This window comes from Ovis aries, chromosome 2, assembly GCF_016772045.2.
Source record: "Ovis aries strain OAR_USU_Benz2616 breed Rambouillet chromosome 2, ARS-UI_Ramb_v3.0, whole genome shotgun sequence".
NCBI classification, from domain to species: domain Eukaryota; kingdom Metazoa; phylum Chordata; class Mammalia; order Artiodactyla; family Bovidae; genus Ovis; species Ovis aries.
This window is the reverse complement of record NC_056055.1, coordinates 31,292,647-31,312,054: the sequence shown is the minus strand read 5'-3', so window position 1 is coordinate 31,312,054 and position 19,408 is coordinate 31,292,647. Positions and strand designations below refer to the sequence as shown.

The window sequence follows — 19,408 nt, the reverse complement described above, 5'->3', positions numbered from 1 at the left end:
AGAACATTTTGGTGTATTTTGTAACTTTTTTTTTATTCTTGTCTTACTGAAGAATATTTGTTAATTATCTGAAGGTGGCTATCATGCATTTTCCCAACTGAAAAAATTCATTTGAAAAATTGACTAATTTTAATGTGATACACTTGAAAATATGCCTCAAACTTACTAATGTTCCTAACATTTAAAGAGCGGTGTCCTGTGTTGCACACAAGATAGATTTAGCTAAGAAAACTTTTAAAGCATTTAAAGATTTAGATCTTGACTTGGTGGGGAATTTTGGAAAAGATAAATTTGGGGGAATATAAGCTCTTTCCTGAAGGAGCTTTCTTGTGTCCTCAGTTGCTCGTTGTGTTTATTTTATCTGCACAAGTGTTTGGTAATCCTTTTAAAGTTTTTATTTCTCAGGCACCTGGTTTTCTTGGTTTAAGTATTTAGGAATGTCCTGTTACTTTCAGGGCTTTAAAGTTTTAGGTGAGATAGACACATTAACATTTGAAAGTGTCTGCATTTGGTTTTGTTTCGTATTTGAAATTGTTTGCATTTGGTTTTGTTTTTTATTTTCTACTTGTTTTAACTTGAAATTAGTTGCTTTTGTTATTAAAAGAGATGAACTTTCAAGGTGGTTACTGCAGTGAAGCTTTATAGAGCTGTGTTCTGATACCTGCCATTAATATTTAGAGAGGCAAATTTAGCTGCTAAACAAACATAGCATTTTGTAACAAAATAAAGTACTAAATTAATTTTCCAGTGTGGCAATTAAGATTTCTTCATTTAAAAATGGAGAAATTTTAGAACATACCTAGTAAATGCATGGAGTGGGACTGAAAACCATAGTTACCTGAAATTTTGAAAAAATGAAAATGTTTTTGAAGTATATATCTAGGGGAAGACATGGGTCATACAACCTATTTTATGCAATGTTTTTGAGGCAGTAGTTTTTATTAGTTTTCTATAGTCTTTCACATTAACTTAATTTCTAGATTGTTCAGTAATTCTAAAATGGATGCAGATTGCTTTAAAGATCAAACCAGAACTGGAAAAGGAAGTAGAGAAAGGCTTTTCTGGAGTGTTTTTTGTTTTTGATTTTTCTAAGCACATGTTTTATGGTTATAATTTTCCTCTTCCTGAAATATCCCCTGTACATCTCAAACTGAAGAGATTAATACTCAGAACTGTGAATGGACCATCAATTTCTGGGGACTATCAATTTCTGGGGAAGATAGGCCTAATCATTCCACCAGGACTAATTAAGCATTATGCAGATTGTTTACTAGAAAGATGTCCTGGGTAGTTTTCCCTTTTATTCACATAATCTGTAAACTGAAAAGAAAACAACCCTCCCATATCTTTGTACATCTTTCACCTGTCTACCAGGTGATCCAGGAACATTTGTGAATGTTCTTCTGCAGGAGAGACTAAACTCACAAGTTCAATATTCATTTTTCGGAAATGGTATTTTTTTCTTTTCTTTTTATTTTTGTCTTTGTTGTAACAGGAGGGCATGGTCTGGTACTTTTCCATAGACACGCTAATATCCTTGTAAAGTGGCATGTACACTAGAGGCTAAGCTTTTTTTTTAAAGTACAGTGAGCAAGGAGAGAAAGTCTTCACATTCTATAAATTAGAAGAAAAATTGCCACAGCTATGATTGTCTTTGTTCTCAAAGCCATTTGAATTGCAGGCTGTGTTGGGACTGGTTCTTACATTGTTTAACTGCTGAGACTAAAACTTCTAATTAGAGTAATTACTGGGTGGGAGCTGACTGGCGGGGCGGGGTGGGGGCCAGGGGTGTGGCTGGGAAGGGGCGCCGCACGGTGGGAACCCGGCTCGGCTGGCCCGCGGGGCGGGGCGGGCGCGGCGGTGGCCTCTCCGGGGATTGGCCCGGGAGGCGGAGGCGGCGCGCGCCGGCCGCTGCCGATATCAGCCGACGCCCGAGACGGATCCGGGCGGACTCTGGGCTCCGGCCTGCGCCCCGACGGGAGCCTCAGTAAGTAAGTTTTCCTCCTTCCAGGTCGGGCCCGGGGCCGTCAGCTGGTGTTCGTTAGGAGAATTAAGGTGGTTTCTTCCCCGTCTTCCAAATCCCTTCTCATTTTCCTCCTCTTAACCTCAGTCTTTCCACCAAATGAGTTTCAGCAAGAAAGAAAGCCAAGTTTGGTTCACTCGTGATCGTTCTGCTTCATAAATCTGTCCTTATTTGCTCACAGCTAACAGCCCATTCTGTGGAGGTTGCATTCCCACTACCACGGTGGTATCATTTGATGTGAATGGGAGTTCTAGTTGCCTTCAAAAATACTATCTGGTGCTTCTGACGGGCTCTTGCCTTTGTTTTCACACCGTTGTGCTTGTAAACATTTTGAACTTTGAGTGCATTCAAGGACATGGGCGTTGGTATTGTAATTTTTTCTGTGTATTTTATTTACGAAACCTTCAAGGAAAACAGATCGGTTAAACAAATACATTCTGAAGTGCTGCTTACTTAAAGGAAAAGTGTAACAAATTACTGCTCAGACTGGAACCTTCTTTAGAAGTGTTGTGCAGGTCAACTTTAGTCTCTAGAGCTCTGTCCTCTTTGCTGTTTGTTAAGGGATGTGTGCCAACATAGTAAGGGTTCGGGTCTTTACTCTCAATTCCTAGAAAACATTCTTAGTTGGAAACGTAGCTCAAGTTTTAAACTTTGACTCTTTAGAAAACTTTGTTAGGTTTGCCTTAGAGGGAGCAGCCTGTTCATGTTTTGTCTCAAAGGTAACTACTGCTTGTAAAGTTCTGAGATGAGATCCTACATTGTGAAATCAGCAGGAAGATGGTTTTCAGTCTGTGAAGTTTCATTTAGTAAATTTAAAAATGTGTGTTCACCTTTTGTTTTGGTGGAGGTCTGTGATCACTGGTTTTTCAAGTTGATTTGTTATGAGTAAGTCAGCTTCACTCTGGAATACAATGTGTAGATTATAATTGGTATGTTGTAACTTCCATAAAAGCACAGTTGCAGAAATTCTGTTAAAATGTAGAGAGTAAAATATTTTTTTAAGTTTCTCCTTTTAGTTTTAACTGTATAAGAAAAAACCTTTTAAAAACTACACAAAGAAAATAGTTTCATTTCCTCTTTTTTTTTTTTTTTAACATAAATTCCGAAATTTATAAAGCAGATGAGCTTGGATACTCAGAAGAGGGAAGGTTTGTCTTTTTTGTAGACTTAACTGTTTTTCATTAAAATTGAATAAACAACTCAAAAACTTAGAAATGTCGTAACATTTCTTGTAATTTCCAAAAGTTCTGTGCTATTCAAATGTGTTATGCTTATAAAATACTACTAAATTTTTCTTATATGAGCACGTTATACATACATAAAGTCAGATAAAAAAAGAACGCCAAAACTTGAGTACAATTTGTATGAAGTTGCTTCAGGAGTCTCAGAATAACAACTTGCAATGCTTGAGATTTTATTAGTTTACTTGCTACTAGTAAACGTACATTATGTTTACTCATCTTCATGGCAACCAGAAAATATGAAAAGGTATTGGTAGGTCTCAGACCTGCTGGGATTTTAGGTTCATGGTTAATAAGTATGTGTCTGTTCTGCATCTTTGAAGACTTACTTCTGTTGATTGCCTTTGATGTATTTGAGTTCACGTGAGAGCATTTTTCTGTGGCAGCAAACAAGGCCAAATTTCAGAGTTCCTGCTCCTGTAACCAGCTTCAGGCTGGTCTGGACCACGAGTCCAAGTTGGAGCTCACAGTAGACGTAAGATTATCTGAATAATCTTTTATATATATAATATATAAATGTGTGTCTGTATATAATGTCTGAATTCTGATAACAGTAAGAACATTTTTATAATACTGTTTCCGTCTGCTTGTTGGGAATGGTTCTCATCACGATAGGAAGTACATTAATTTATGAATTATTCAGTCCTTTGTACATAGCGTGCAACTTTGGGTAAACAAAGCTGGCATCACTCGTGTGTTCAGTTTATGGTTCTGGTTCCCATTCACCTGTTTGTTTCACCGTCTCACATGATGTGCCCATACGACAGCCGTTTCTCTCTCACACAGAATGCTGACCCATTAAGAGCTTTTATTCCCTTCACATGCATTGAGGTTGAGGTGGAAGGGAGAGAAGGAAGCGTTAAAAATGAAGGAAGCATTTCTTGAAAGTGTGTGAAACTTCTCTGCCTTTTTCCTGAAGCTCTTTAAGTCCATTGTTTTTTTTTCAATAATGTGAATTTCTGTGTCTGAGTGACCCTTAAGAAGTTAATTCTTTGCTCTGTTCCTCAATAAAACTTTTCAAAGTTAATCCAGGATATAAAATGTCTGGACTAGAATCCGAAAGTGTATGGAATTGGAGTGAAATCTGACTCCTGGGCTTTATATGCGATAAATCATTCTGTGAGAGAAAACTGAGACATTAGATAGTAAATTGTAAAATACTCTCACCACATTTTTATTAAGTAAAAACAACTTGATTCCTTTATTTTGACAGCAGTAATTTTTGTATTTGGACTCTTCACCCTCTTCCACCTCATACCCCCATTTCTCTTTAGTTGTGGTTGGTTGTACATATCGTTAAGAATAAGTTTCTTTGTCGACTTTATGGCAGAAACCACAACAGATTGTCAACGTGCGACTAATGTTTATGTTTAGTTTGAGTTTGGTAGAAAGTATAAGAAGAATATTAGAAATTAAAATCTTAACGAAAGTGATAACTCATGTTGTTTTGACTGTGCACCTATGAAGAAGAAAGGACAGGAACTAGGAGTAATAGAATGTTAGTATTTTCCACCAGAATAAATACCCAAGAGTGAAATTTGTTTGTGAATTTATGTTATCTGCTTAAAAATTCGAGTGTATGTGTGTCTGTTCTTCAGTGGTTCGTCTTAAGCTGAGCGCCAGAGTATGAGTTGATCTCTCCCTCCTCTTTTTCTGGCCTTTCCTCACCTTGCAACTCTTGATAGTGTTTTTGTGGCTTACTTTTTTATAGATGTTAACTTTGATAATTTTTTAAAACATAATCTGTAATGACAAGTTTTAACGAGACTGGAAAGCGAAAGGACAGGTCTTTGTGAGAGATGCTGCTGTTGGATCCTTGCGCTTCGTGCGAGATGGGTTATATGCAGTGCAGTCTAGCTTATTCATTAGTTGTTTAAAAACACTGCAGAACCATCATTTGGTTGATTGCTTCCAACTGCAGTTGAGGAGGCATTTCGGTTATTTTACCATTAACTTTTAAAGTAAAAACCTGTCATTAATACAAGTTTCCAGAACTTTTTAAAATTTTTGATATATTTAAGTTGTGTATTTTGGGGACTTGTTTTGGCTTAGAACTGAGCATCACTTGTGGCTTGAATTTTCATCTGTCGCTATGTAAATTTTCTTTCAGTAGAGTTTTAACCTAAATCACTGAACTGTTGCTTGACAGCTATTCTTGGAGTCATTTTTTTGTATTACTCCGTCTTTCCACGTTGGACATTAAGTCCTTTATTTAAATTTGATAAGAGTATCTGGCATGAAGTAGGTGACACATGATATGAGCAAGATAGGGTTCCACCCCTTAAGGAGTTGCCTTAAAAAGGTACATTCTTTTTATAGAGGTTAAAATATGGTTTTGTTAGAACTCAGCTTTACTTATATAAACTAAAAAGAGAAGGATCCTATTTTTATCCATAAAATTTTAAAGAACTTAATTTCAGTAAATCCTGTTTTTTTTTCCCATCCCACTTGCTAATCACCTGTAAGTAATGGAGGAAACCACTGTTTTCAGACTGGCTATCCCTAATCCTTAGGAATATTGTTTAGTCTCTTAAGTCATGTCCAACTCTTTGCAACTTCATGGACTGTCACCCGCCAAACTCCTCTGTCATGCCATTTCCCAAGCAAGAATACTGAAGTGGGTTGCCGTTTACTTCTCCAGGGGATCTTCCTGACTTGGGAATCAAACCTAGGTCTCCTGCATTGGCAGAAGGATGGATTTTTTTTTTTTTTTTTTTTTTTTTTTACCACTGAGCCACCTGGGAAAGCCTCTGTTTGTGCATATGAACACCTTAATTTTGTGTACATTATAGACCGCTTTTTACCAGGAACGTAGGGCTATACAGAATAAACTCAACTGAATGTTAAAAGAATCTAATGTTGATGCAGTTATTTTCTAGAAGTACTAAATTTGTAACAGATTATCTATCTCTCACAGATTATCTGATTTTGACATATTGGGAGTAATAGCAGAAGTTAAAGAAAGGAAGAAATTCTGGGTTTGAGTGAAATTACAGTTACTGATTTTCCCTTGGGAAAAAACTCTGGAAATATTTGATGGTTCATTTGTATTATAAATGACGACATAAAAATCTGAGCATGTGACCAATGCCATGCTTTATGTGTATTTTCAAAGCATTTGGAAAATTTTAAATTCTTTCTATATTTCCTTGTTTTTTCCCTTTTTATTCTTTATGCCTTATAAACCCTTGTGTTGAGGACTGACTTTGAATAGATTGCAGCAAGGGAAGTGCTCTATAATTCTTTGAATATTTGAGCATTGCTTGCACACAACTTACGTCTTAGATTTAATGGTATTATTCATCTCTGCTTAGAGAATATTGACATCAACACTTTCGAGATCTATGTTGCTTTCAGATATTGTTGTTATGACTAAGAATCTGAGACTGTGATAGATTTCTTGGTGCACACTCCTGCTAGGGGATCTACTTTTAACTAACTGCTTTGCAGAAGACCTTGGTTTCCAGGTCTCTAGCTCAGTACTTTGCTAGAGCATATGCTTTAATCATTTATGCATTTCAGTGCTGAGATTGCAGTATTAAATTTCTTTATAAAGTGGATCTCCTCTCTTTTAAGTAAAGTACTAGGAAATTTTTAACATGATTTAAGAAAAATAGTTCAGCTTGATCTAGAGGCAGAAAAAAACTTTAGGCAGCTCATGTAGGATACTAGGGAAGAAGTTGATGGCAAGAGTTTATTTCTTTTTATGTATCTTTAGAAGGTTATTCACAGAAATCGGCCATAATCTACGTTCTCTTCCTAACTTATCACCCACTTAATAACATTTCTTTCCATTTTAGGATTCTACAGAAACAGTTACATCTCATTCTTTTTAGTAGCTGCTTAATATTCTGTTGTGTGATGGTTATATACCATAGCCATGATTTTGACACACAGATTTTGACTGTCAGTTCTCACAATAAAGGTCTTTTCATATGCTGGGCTTTTGAAAGTCATAAATTAGTTGGTATGCAAACAATTTTGAATTAGAAAATATCACTTTATAACTTAGGAATTCAGATTCATAAAACCTATACTCTTACTTAAGATAAATGTATACTCTTTTGGAAGATAAATTATTAAATACAGTATTAACTTAGATAAGAGCATTAATTCTAAAGAAAGGAAGCAGATTTCTATTGAAAAAACAAACTAAAAACCTGTGAATTCCAGAAGTTAGAAGTATCTGAGTGTTTCGAGTGTTCCAAATTCTTTAGAACGCTTAAGCCCTACATGGAGCAGGAGTGTTGTCCTGACAGGATGAATGGACTGAATCCTTTAGGAATTTATAGTTTCTTCTTCATGACCAATAGTTTTCTTAAGAAGCATAAAATTCAGATCAGGAATGGTATCCCTTTGGCCCCTTTGGTTATTGGTCTGGCAAGTTTCTGAATAGGGAAAGCAGACACAAAGATACCAAGCATCTCTTGTAAAATATTTTGGAATTTTCAGTTTGAGTGTTTACAAAGATTTATTTTCCAAACTGTTATGACATAAACCATTAGTGTACATGATTATAAGAACTGACAAGAGGATTGCATTTTATGTAGTTTAAATAATATGCTTTGTATCAAATTGCATACAGTTTGGCTAATAATATTTTTACAAAAGTTAGGAAAGTGTTAGCGCATGAAAATTGACCTTTGTAATCTGACATGAGTGAGATTTGAGAATGATTTATGCCAATGAATTATTTCAGATAATCTTTGCTAATAATGGTGTGTATTTTGATCACTGTGGTGTCACTTTTGGAAGCACCAAAACAAAACCATGGCTCAAAACCTTGGTAATCTTTTTCAGCTGCAGCTGTTAGACTTGTTTTTCCCAAAATACAGTATATACTTTTTGTGTGTGTAAAATGGGTTATATAAATATGCTTGAGTTTTCCTAAAATTTGTCTGTAGACATACTGTGTATAAAGATGTTTGATAATCAGAAATACTGATTATGTTGGATAAATATGTCTCTTCATTGATTCCTTTATTTTGAAGAAAATAATTTTCATTTTTCATTATTTTATTTGGTGACTTTCATTGGTTGGCAAATCAAATTTCTGTCCCCAAAATAATATGAACCAGAGACTTCTACTCTTAAATTTGGCAGTTCTTTAAAATGTATTCTTTTTCTTCAACATGGAGAGGATGGTTTTTCTTTCGAAAGTTTTGTTTTCAGGAGCAGTTTAGATCAACTGGGTTTTTCTGCAAGTTTTATACAAGTTGTAATTTTAGACTAAATGTTTTCATTTTATCATGATATTCTCATTGACAACAGATCTTGGCCAGACACTTGCCTATGTATATTTTATTAAATAGTTCATTTTTCTCGCTTAAAAATGTTTATCATTAAGAAAATGACAGATGAAAGATCGGTGATGTGAGGGCCACAGCCCTGGCCAGTGTTTGGAGCAGACAGAGTCAGCTTCAACAGAGTTCTGATACTCTGGATTTTGTGTTTCTTTTTGGATTGTGAGGAAGAACTCTTGTTTTGAGGAACCTCGTAGATTTTATCTTCATTGTACACCATTTTCAAAAATGTATGAAAATTTATACAGTTTAGAGATTTTGACATATTTTATTTTAGTTTGAAACAGCATCTGAAAGATAACTTGATATATTTAAGTTCTGTCTTGTGTCCTTTAGTCAGAGTTCTTTGTTGCTCTTAATAGGAAGAGTATATGAATGAGAACAATTTGCTGTCACACCTGTGGACCTTGGGGGCACCTGAGAGTGTGTAGTATGGCGGGTATGTTTTCTGAGAAGAGTAAAAAGAAGTTTGTAAGACTTTGGGGGACATCTTACTTAAAAGACCTTTTACATCTGTGGGATTACCTTTTTAATCCAAGGGGCAAAGGACAACTGCTGTCTCTTTTGTGCCTCTATGCCAGAAAATGTGTGACTTTGAAAGGTCAGCCGCCCTGATTCTGGTTTGGACCCTGCTTGTGTTGAATTTGAGCCAGCGTACCGGAGAATTTGAGATTTTCCTCCCTCCCCCATTTCTTCTGTTTTTGTTCAGTGTAAACAGTTCCTGCCGTAGTAACATAGACAAATATAGCAGAGAATGCTTTTCTGGAAGAAGAATGCTCCCTAAGCATTTTTTAACCATTTTTGGGAAGAATTGATCTTTCTGTGTATTTCAGACAAACTGAAAGAGAGGGAGGCTGTTGCTGTAAAGTGAAGTGACATCATACGTATTGCCCCCATTGATCCGCTTTTAGTCTCCAGCCAGGATAAAAGGAAATGGCATCAGGGAGGAAGCATGCTTCATTTAGGCACAGATCCCAGAGTGATAATGGGGTAATAATAGAACTCATGCCACTGTCATTCGGAGGCTGCATTAGTCCCAGGCTCACTCCCCGTCTGGAAGCCTCTCTGAGACTTCCTTCGTGTGCGGCTGCAGCTCACCAGCTGGGCTGCAAGGGGAGGTGCCCGCCTTTGCTTTTGGAGGGGTGCAGCCGTTGACATGGACATTTCCGTGCCCCGGGTTCCTTGTGTTGGTCCCGCCTGTGGAAGGTCAGTAGTGAGATGCATTTGGGAACATTATCTGATCGAGGCTAGCTGGCCCTTTCAGAGTCCTACTTATGGAAGAAGTGGTGGAGGGGCCTCGGTCGTGTGGGTGGTCTTCAGGGAGCCAGGAGTGAGTGATGCTCCCGTGACAGCAGTAAGAAGCTGCGAGGCTTCGGAAAGAGACAGGGTTTGTTTTCTTTGTGCTCCTTGTAGACTTGGAGGGTGGCTTTGGAAAATCCATATTTTCTTTCCAAGAGCCTGCGTAGAAACCCTTTAGAACTGTTCAGACTTGCGCGGCTTGCCTCAACCCTTAGGTTGACTGGGAAAAAATTACAAGGTAGACTTTTCTTCTCTCTTTGTGCATTTCTGGGTAATTAGCAGTCATGGAATCCTCCATGTTTAGAGCAAGAATACAGACTTCTAAAATTCTTAACAAATCTCATTGTATTGACTTGACCTTCTTTGGTGTTTTGTTTCCTGTGTTCGAGTTAAGTCTGCCAGTGTTGTGAAGTTCTCTATTTCAAGTACCCACATGACTTTGGCACCCCATACCTACTTTGTCTGAGTTTCTGAGGCAGATGCATTTTAAAAATACCAAGCTGGTTTCCATATGGAAAAAATAATAACCCCGTCATGAGTTCCTTGTTTGTGCAAAGGAAAGAACTTTCTATTCCTATCACTGTTGAACTGTGGGTATGAGTGCTACTAGACCCTCGGAAATAAAGGCAGGTCCTTTCTATCATGTTAGAAGGGGCTGCTTTCTCAGGAGATAATGTGCTGAGCAAGCACTTTATTTTTCTTAATCACTCCACGGTGTGACTTAAGCCGTGTCTGTCTCCACCCCGCTCCGTAGTGCTGTATTAAACACAGTTGGCCTAGAAGTCATGTGAAATTTAATTTGATTTCTACGTGGGTGGGAGTGGAGTGACCCACACAGCATTTCCCAGTGCTGCTGTGCCAGCTGCCAGGGCGGGTGGCGCCCAGCACTGTGTCTGCGCTCGATTGCTCATGTATAATATCTCTCAGTTGCTTTGCAAACATTTTAGTTTATTACTTAGTGCTTCTTTTTCATTATAGGGTGGTTTTATAGGGAGTAAATGTTTATTTTACAAAGAGAAATGTGCTGTATTAAAGTGAGCGACTTACCACATTTTTGCTTTAATATCCTCTTTTCAATCTTTAATCTTATGTGAAAATTATGTAATGTTTACTCACTCATTTGTGAGTGAAGGATACTGAATTAGTTTTGTTTTCTGTGTACTGAAATAGCATTTGATCACTGATTTGAAATACACCCCCCCCCATTAGAAGAGTTACAGTTGAAAGCCAGATGGCTACAAGTTGTTTACTGAAAGTCATTTGCACAAGTCCATTCTGAAGAATGCTGCACATTATGGAGGAATGTTCTCGTTCTCTTGTGTTGGTCCTTGGTGCCTCTGCTTGCCTCTGAACAAGCCGGTTCTTGCATCAGTCATGGGATGCCTTAGTGAAGGAGGAGGGAGAGCTGGTGGGGTGTGTGCATGCCTGCTCTTTACCTTTCTCCAATTAAAGTAAATTAAACTTAACAAATAACCGCCCAGGCTTGACTCCCCTCCCTTCCCTCTTGGCTGCCCATCTTAAGTCAGGGGGCTTAGTCTTAAGTATTTTTCCATGGTGTAAAATTAGGAGAGGACAGAAACTTGCAGAGATCCTCTTGATTCTGTTTCTCTGTGCAGGTATGTATGAACTTTTTGTTTATAAGGAAACTGCAAGAGAGGTAAAAGTGTGAATCCAGATATTTTGATAGGATCACATATCAGTAACTCTGACTTTGAAGTGGAGTTGATTGGTTAAATCCAGTTAGGGTAAGTTGAAGACCAAACTGGTCATCTTAGCCAGGGTTTTTTTTCCTCCCTGGGTCTCTCTAGTCTAAACCAAATCCTCAACTGACAATAGGCCTCTTTGTAAGCTCAGGCATATAATAGGGAGATGCTTTTCTTTCTACTCCTTCCTTCTCTGTAATTCCACAAATTGGCTGGGCTTGTTCCTGCTGCGTTTAGTTAGTGACTGAGGCCCCCCACCCCCAGGTGATGGGTGTTCTGTGCTGTGTCAGGCTGGGCCTTTCCGTAGAAGCTGTCTTCTTGCGTAGCTGTGGCTACCCTGATTTGGCTGCCTGTGGAAGCACTGCTGATCAATTTTGAGAGTGCTCATGGGGCTGCAGGACTGGCCAGCCATTCTGACCCGATCTGGGGACACCCCCCACCCTGCGCCTGTACAGGCAGGTGGGCTGCTGCTGGACAGGCACCAGCCAGGCCACTGCAGTTGGTGGGGTGGGGTGGGGGGGAGTTGGGGGTGGAGGCACGTGGAGCACGTTTTGGGAAGGGATGTAGCCATGGGATGGGGACTGACCATTTTGAGGAGAAAGAATAGACTCGGTGAGAAGGGTTCAAGTGCAGGAGGGCAGTCAGGGAGTGGCCTTAGCGGGGAATGAGGGTTACAATCAGGGCTGGGGCTGAAGGTTTAGCCTCCACCAGAGGAAAGCCCCTCTTGGAACGTAGGGAAGGAAGATCCAGAGAGGGAGACTGCAGGGAAATGGATGGGAAAGAGCGTGAGGGAACCTGGGGTGCCGGGGCGTGCACGGAGTCTCAGCTCTGCTTCCTGGTCAGGAGTGCCAGAGGCTGGGTGAGATGCCTCCCTCTGCCCGGGGCCACGAGGGCCCGCTGGCCAAGTGCTCATCGTGTGAATGGTGTACAAGGGTATGGTATGGATGCTCCACAGCAGCTGTGGTTCTGGACTTGGTCTGTTTTATAAAACAGATTTAATAACAAGATATTTAAAGTAGCCTCCTGTGTCTGAAACTGTAGAAAATGAAAACTGGCTTTTTGGTCCTGGTCATTATGTTGTAAATGATACCTTTAAAGCATCTTACAAACACAATAGTTTTAATGGAAGGAAATTAAGTGTTCTCCTGTATAACCTCACAGGGTCAGTGCTGAGTTGTAACCATGTTTTTGCTGAAGCACCTTTCAGTCTGTCAGCCTGAGAGAGGATCCACCCTTGACTCTTTAGCAGATGGAGTGATGTTATGAAATGAAAATAGCCAAGAATCAAGTGTTGTGCCTTTGTGTCCGTCTGTCTAGAGGGAAGTGGGGGTTTTATTAGACCTTAGGAAAGTGAGATGAGAAAATAATGGAAAGTGCTGTCTTTGTGGAATTCCATGGTAAATGTCATGTATGCGGTCTCTACTGGGCTTTCCTACAAGCATGGTTTGGAAAAGTGTGTATGTGAATGGAGGCAGGAGGCAGAGGCGGAGTGCACACTTGGGGGCTGAACGGTAAAGAGAGGATGGGGGAGAAACCAATAATTTTAAAAATTTCTTTTAGAGAACAAAGTAGAGATTAAAATCCAGGTGTTCTTGCGAATATTCTATTGCTATAGTATTGACTTTCAGAACTGTAAATTTGGGTTAGTTGACAAGGATTATCTGGGCATAGGTAGGAATGGAGAAAAGCTAAATGTCGAGAATAGTGGAATTCATAGTAATTCTTTTAAAACCTTCATTTTAGAATAAATATTTTTTGGTTCCTACCAGAGGCATCTTAAATTGATTTCTTGTTTTTCTTTTGTCAGTAGTTTGAGTTCTGTTCTGTGCTAGAGGCTGGTCTAGGAACTGGTAGAGTGAGTAAGACAGATATGTTAAGTTCTTGGATTTCACAAGTATTGTTTCTTCACAGATTAGTTTGTGTTATTTTTGAGCTATTAATATATAAAAACATCTTCCTCTTTTTGTCTTTAAATGGTAATGCCATTTTTACTTACCCTGTATGAAACTCAGGAATGTGAGTGACCTTGTGTAGGTGGGGTGGGTGAGTGTATGTATGTATATAATCACACATAACAACCTTTTTTCTGATGGAATAGTAAACGTACAGTTTTTATAATTGGTTATGAGACATGGCTCTAAGTTTTATTGCATGCTTTTTATTTCTTGGTGTACATTTGCAAGATTTATATTTTAAAGAAGGAAATAAGAAAGTTGCTTCTTATTTCTGTTAAACTTTCATGTGTTTACCTAAAATCAGATGGTTTCTTGAGTATCTGTCTAGGCTAAATGACATTTTTTGGCATATGCATCCTGTAAAGAAAAAGATCTAATAAAACCATGGCAATGTTTTAAGATAAGCATAGTTTTTATCATTCACGGTGTATATGTACATTGTCATCACACTGTACATCTAAAAAAAAAATTCATGGTGTACAACCTAAAAAAAAGATAAACACAGTTTTGATCTGCCCTTAAATATAGAACTTTCATGAAAAACCCAAGGAAAGTAAGACTTCATCAGGCGCCGGAATGCAGTGTCTTTGGAGAAGCGGTGTAAACCTTGAGGTTTTACCAGAGTCAGGTCTCCAGTCTTGCCATGTTTCAGACAGTCACTGCAAGTGCCCAGGTTACCCTGGTTTGGCTGGCTTTGGTCTGAACATTTGGGCTTAATATCTTGTAAGCTGAATGGCATCTTCACAGGCTGTGTGGTTTTGTCCTCAGCTTCTTCCAGACCAACTGGTCTTGCTTTTGGAGCATCTCTTGGAGCAGAAGACTGTGACTCCACGAACTCTGCAAAGCCTTGAGAGGACGTACCACCTCTCGGAGCAGGATGCTGAGGTAAGAAGAACACCCTCAGGGTTTAAACCATGGGCCCTCACTGCTGGTGAAGGTTGATGGCCCCATTGTGTCCCAAACTGTTGAAACTGCTTCCCTGGTTGTGCGTGCTCCAGTAGGGGCCTCTGACCCTGGTCATTACCACGGCGTTTTTAAGTCCTGAGTTTCCCCCCCTTTCCTCTTAAATTGTTAAGACAGACGTAAGTCTCCTAAAGGAATGAGCGGATGAACGGAAGGTTTCTGAATTATGAACTTGGGTGCATCATCGTGTGCATGACGGTGGCGCCGTCCTGTTGCATATTAAGGAAACTTGGCTCAGACGCGCAGAGCTTCTTGGTTGCATTCAGTTAGAACAGGAAGGGAGCCATGTGTAAAGGAAATGAAAACTAAATCTTAACAGCCGTGGTTTGAAAAGCAAAATTGGATGCTTGTGGGAAAGCAATATGATGTGGTCCTTAATATCTTTTAGCTTATTATGAAGAATGCAATGTGAATCCTAAGATGAGTTCCAGGGTTTTTTTTTAATACATAAAATAATAAATAATGTATTTAGTCATCTTAAGTAAAAAAACCCACACAGAAAAATTCTCTTATATAAAACTCTTAAAAAGCAAACATATTTGATTTCTGTTCATTTGAGAATAAATGAACGTTTGAAAGCTGCACAGTCTAGTATGGTGGCCATTAGCCCATGTAGCTGTTGGGCACTTGGCCTGTGGCTGTTGTGCTGAAATACGTGGGTTCTGAAGTCATAGTATAAAGAGAAGCGGAATGTCTTAGTAATTTCTCCTTATCGATTACAGTGTCAGAATGATATTTTGGACATGTTGGGTTAAATAAAATATTATTAAAATTATTTTCACAATTATGGAATAAGTCAAGAAAAGCCTGCTCATTATTAGATTAAAAGGTAAGATTGGCATTTGTTATACATTTAAAAACCCTCACATAAATTCAGGAGTTAATTGAAAAACTCCAGAGGAAACATATGTAGCTTTTTACCCATCTCAGCACAGATCAAACATGCAACTGTTGCTGTTTATTTCAGCTCTTATATTTTTGTTTATAGGAGATTCCAAATGCCAGCCTGTTATTTTTAATTAGTGTTTAAAAGAGGTTTCTATTTATAGGCATGAGGTTATGCTTTAATCAGGACTGAATACCGCTGAAATGCCAGGCCCCAGTGACGGGCAGTGGGCAGACGAAGGCGGGAGGATCAAAGCAGGTGCCAGGCACCTGTCACTCCTCACCAGAAGCTGGGAAGTGGGAGATCCTGTTTTCCCCCCTTCCTCTTGGCATAAACATAAAGCACATTGTGTCTCTAACTTACAGATCAACTTTGTTGCTATAGGTAACTTCTCAAACCTTTGAGAAACATAACCAGTTTTATTTTGGCTGCTTGTTTTGTGTCTCAGACTGCACTGTGATGTCCAAAGCCAGAGCAGTCTCTTCAGGCTTGGCTGTTTGGTGTTGAGAGACTGGGGTCTGGGGGAGGCTTTGGTTGGTTTAAGTAACTGGCCTGGTCCATGCATTTCACAGATCCTCGCTCTGCCAGGCACTAGGGATATAGCAGTGGCGAGGGTTCATCCTCAGCAGGCTGGGATTCTTTGGAAAAACAGCTCACTAGTAAATGAACAGGATAGTTCCATATAAGAGCGTCAAAGGAGGTTACAAGTGAAAGTGAGCTCAGTGTCTCTAGACAGACTTCAGGAAAGGCCACAAGAAAAGGTGACTTTCAAGCCAGGACCTAAGGGCAAGAAGGAGTTGGCCGCACAGAGCCAGGGGCTCCAGGAGTGATTTCCATTCAGAGCTGGCAGCATGACGTGCCAGGAGAGGGCTCAGCAGACTTCCTGTAAAGGAGCAGATTTTAATATTTCAGGCCATGCTGTTAACAGCTGCCTTAGTATGTCAGCAAACAGAAGTGCCTGTGTTTCAGTAAAGTTGTTTATGGACCCTGAAACTTGAATTTCATATAGTTACCACATCTCAAGAGAATTCTTTTTGTTAGGTGTTCCTTTTTAAAGCTATTCTAAAACATCCACAGCACTCTTAGATGTGGGCTGGTTTGGCCTGCCCCATCCTGAGTTTGTTGACCCCTGCCCTGGGGCCAGTAGGATTGAGGTCAGGGGTGGATAGGGCCCGGATTAGGGCCTTAGGGCCCTGAGGCCTAACATACCGCTGCCTTGCCCCCTTCCCAGGCCTTCTGAGGCCCTGGCATCTGGTGAGTTACACTGACAGCATGTTTCACGGTGAGGTTTCCTTGAAACATCACTCAGAACAAGGAAAGCAATAGGATATTGGCCAACCAGAGTGTTTTCTAGAAACTTCGTTAGTTTAAGTGTGATTTGCTGTGACACTGATTAGCAGGAATTTTGTTGACTAACCATCTGCCTTTATTTTAAGTGACAGGACATTTCATGGGAGAAAGAATTATTTGCTGGAAAAATGAGGATTCTGACTTTATTCTTGGTGCTTCTCCTTGACCAAACATATAGTTCCCTTTCAGTTATTATCAGGACTTTTAAATATGTGATACATAGCGGTCATTCAAAACGTGGCTGAGATGCAGGTTGTGTGTGGAGCATCCTTATGGAAAATGGCTCCAAAGGCAACTTCCTGGCAAGGAACCGTGTGAGTTATGGAGCTGACGCTCTTGTTCAGGGTGCTGCCACAGGCCCTGGGACCATGATGCTGAGTTAGGTGTCTGTGCAGAAGACTTCAGCCCAGGACGGCCGGGGTGGGGTTGGGGGGCGTCTGGCATAGAAGCAGGGAGTGCTCATGACAGCAGGGGGTTTCCTCACTTTTCCAGGAGGTGGATAAAGCGCATCCCCGCTCCCACCACTCCTCGGACTAACATTTCTCCTAAAAGCATAGATGTGAGGTGACTTTTTGAGAAGGTGAGCCTGCTCTTGCCATAGCTCATTTAATCCCCTGATTTCCCAACGCTGCGAAACTCTCTCCTTGGTGGAGCAGCATGTTCTTGCTGGACCAGACGTCTGGACTGTGCGAGAAGCCTGTGCTCCAGGCCCTCTGTTTAGTAGGTGCTGTATCTTCTCGGCTGTCACGCTCGCTTGTCCTTCCCTCCCACCTTCTTTGTGTGGGTGGGCTGGTGCTGTCTCCCTGGGAAGTTTTATTTTAATGACTGTCCTGGCGTAGCTCAGTATTTGTATTAGTTGTGTTGCTTCTGTCTTTCGGTTGTGTTCACAGAATGTCCAGTCTTGGTCAGGGTTTCTGGGTGTGGCAGCCAGGCTGATGTTGTTTGCCAGCTGTTTGCTTGTCGAGGGCACACGTTTCCACGTTAACGTGCGTCTTGTCCTCTGTGTGCTGCGTCACGTGGTGTGAGCACACAGGTCTGCCCTGCAGGGAGGGACACGTGTGTTCAGCATCTTAAAAGGAAACGTGCATGCGGGCACACGTAATAAGCTGGGCACGGTGACGCGTGTCATCTTGGCCCGTTCTCCGCCTTGCCTCGACACTCTTGTTGCCGCCATCTGAAAACTGGGGCATTGTTGGGGGAATGTTTGCATTCCTTAGCCTAGAAAGTAGTACTAGCTACAGGAGTAGTTACCATATTTTACCTCCTCAATCAAAGAAACCTCTAGCCATATGCTGGGCTGCTTTAAACTAGGTCAGAAAATGAACTGAAAGGGAAACTTAGTTCATAGAAATGCATTGTCTATAGTTTCTGAGCATATTGGTTCAAACAAAGAACCCATAAAGGTTTTTATTTTTATTTTATTTTTTTAACAAAAATCAAGGTTTTGTGGCTTTAAATGATTTTATTTTTGGCTGTGCTGGGTCTTGGTTGCTGCGGGGGGTTTTGCTAGTAGCAGTGAGCGGGCGCTGCTCTCCAGCTGTGGCATGCGGGCTTCTCTCTGCGGTGGCTTCTCATTGTGGGGCACGGACTCCAGGGTACACAGGCTTCAGCAGTTGCAGCTCCCATGCTCTAGAGCACAGGCTCAATAGTTTGTGGCACACAGGCTTACGGTTCTGTGGACTCTTCTCAGATCAGGGATCAAATCCAGTCTCCTGCATTGGCAGGTGGATTCTTTACCAGGGAAGGTGGATTTTTTACCAGGGAAGCCCCATAAAGGTTTTAAAATATACAACTGATTCTTGAAACAAAAGGTATTTTCTAAGATCCCTTTTAAAATCATTTCCTGCCTGCTTTAGCAGGTCTGCTCAGCTGTGAAAATAGCCTTTCCATGTTAACAAGATGAGGCTCCATGCACCTTGGCTCTGTGTGACCTTTGTCCCCAAGAGCCCCAGAGCTGACCTTGAAGCAACTTTATTTCCATAGACTGCAGTTCCGCACTTCAAAACTGGGGTACCCCTCGGGTGAGAAAATTCAGAGACAGCCACTCACTGTTTAATCTGGCTTGGATGGGAGTGGTGGGGTGTTAGAAAGTTCCCCCACGGTACCATGCTCAGCTCTGATGTATCATTTAGTAGGCTGAGCCAGAAAATTAATTTTCTGGGAGAGGTCATTATCAGCACCAGGTCTTCCCATCATTGTATTTGGGGAAGCACTGTTGGTTGAAAGGAAAAGGCCGCCTGGGTTAGGTTGTGGTGGGAAGGAGTGAGCACTGTTTCTCCATCTGCCCCTGGCCCTAACCTGTGTTCAGTGGGGCTGCTTTCCCAGATACATCTTAGCAACAAGCTGGATGTGGTCAGAGGTCCCCAAATGGCTGGAGGCCACCTGCAAATCGCCCACCCTCCTGGGCCCCAATTTCCTAATCTGCACAGCAGTACCTGCACTAGTCTGCTGGCTGTCAGCCTTTTTGACCACAGCTAACTGGCAAAAAAGGGCTTCACAGAAATACTTTTATGTGTGCCATTATTTCCTGTTTCATTTTCTTTAAACATGTGCATTGTGGTACACAAATTGATCCTTTGACCCACTAACTCCAATACTTTGGCCTCCTGATGCGAAGAGCCAGCTCTTTGGAAAAGACTCTGATGCTGGGAAGGCATAAGAAGAGGGCGGCAGGGGATGAGATGG

The 19,408-nt window shown here is 40.6% G+C and overlaps 1 protein-coding gene across 6 annotated transcripts in view; it reads left to right on the top strand.

Moving 5' to 3' along the window:
- Positions 1–19,408, top strand: part of AOPEP (aminopeptidase O (putative)) — a 411,872-nt gene that overhangs the window by 373,725 nt on the left and 18,739 nt on the right. For 4 of the 6 annotated variants that reach the window (XM_027964237.3, XM_042243054.2, XM_027964236.2 and 1 more), the window contains one exon: positions 14,293–14,409. The exons of the other annotated variants lie outside the window; for them this stretch is intronic. In XM_027964237.3, the coding sequence (XP_027820038.2) occupies positions 14,293–14,409 (117 nt within the window). The remainder of the gene's footprint in view (positions 1–14,292; positions 14,410–19,408) is intronic. 6 annotated transcript variants of the gene reach the window in all.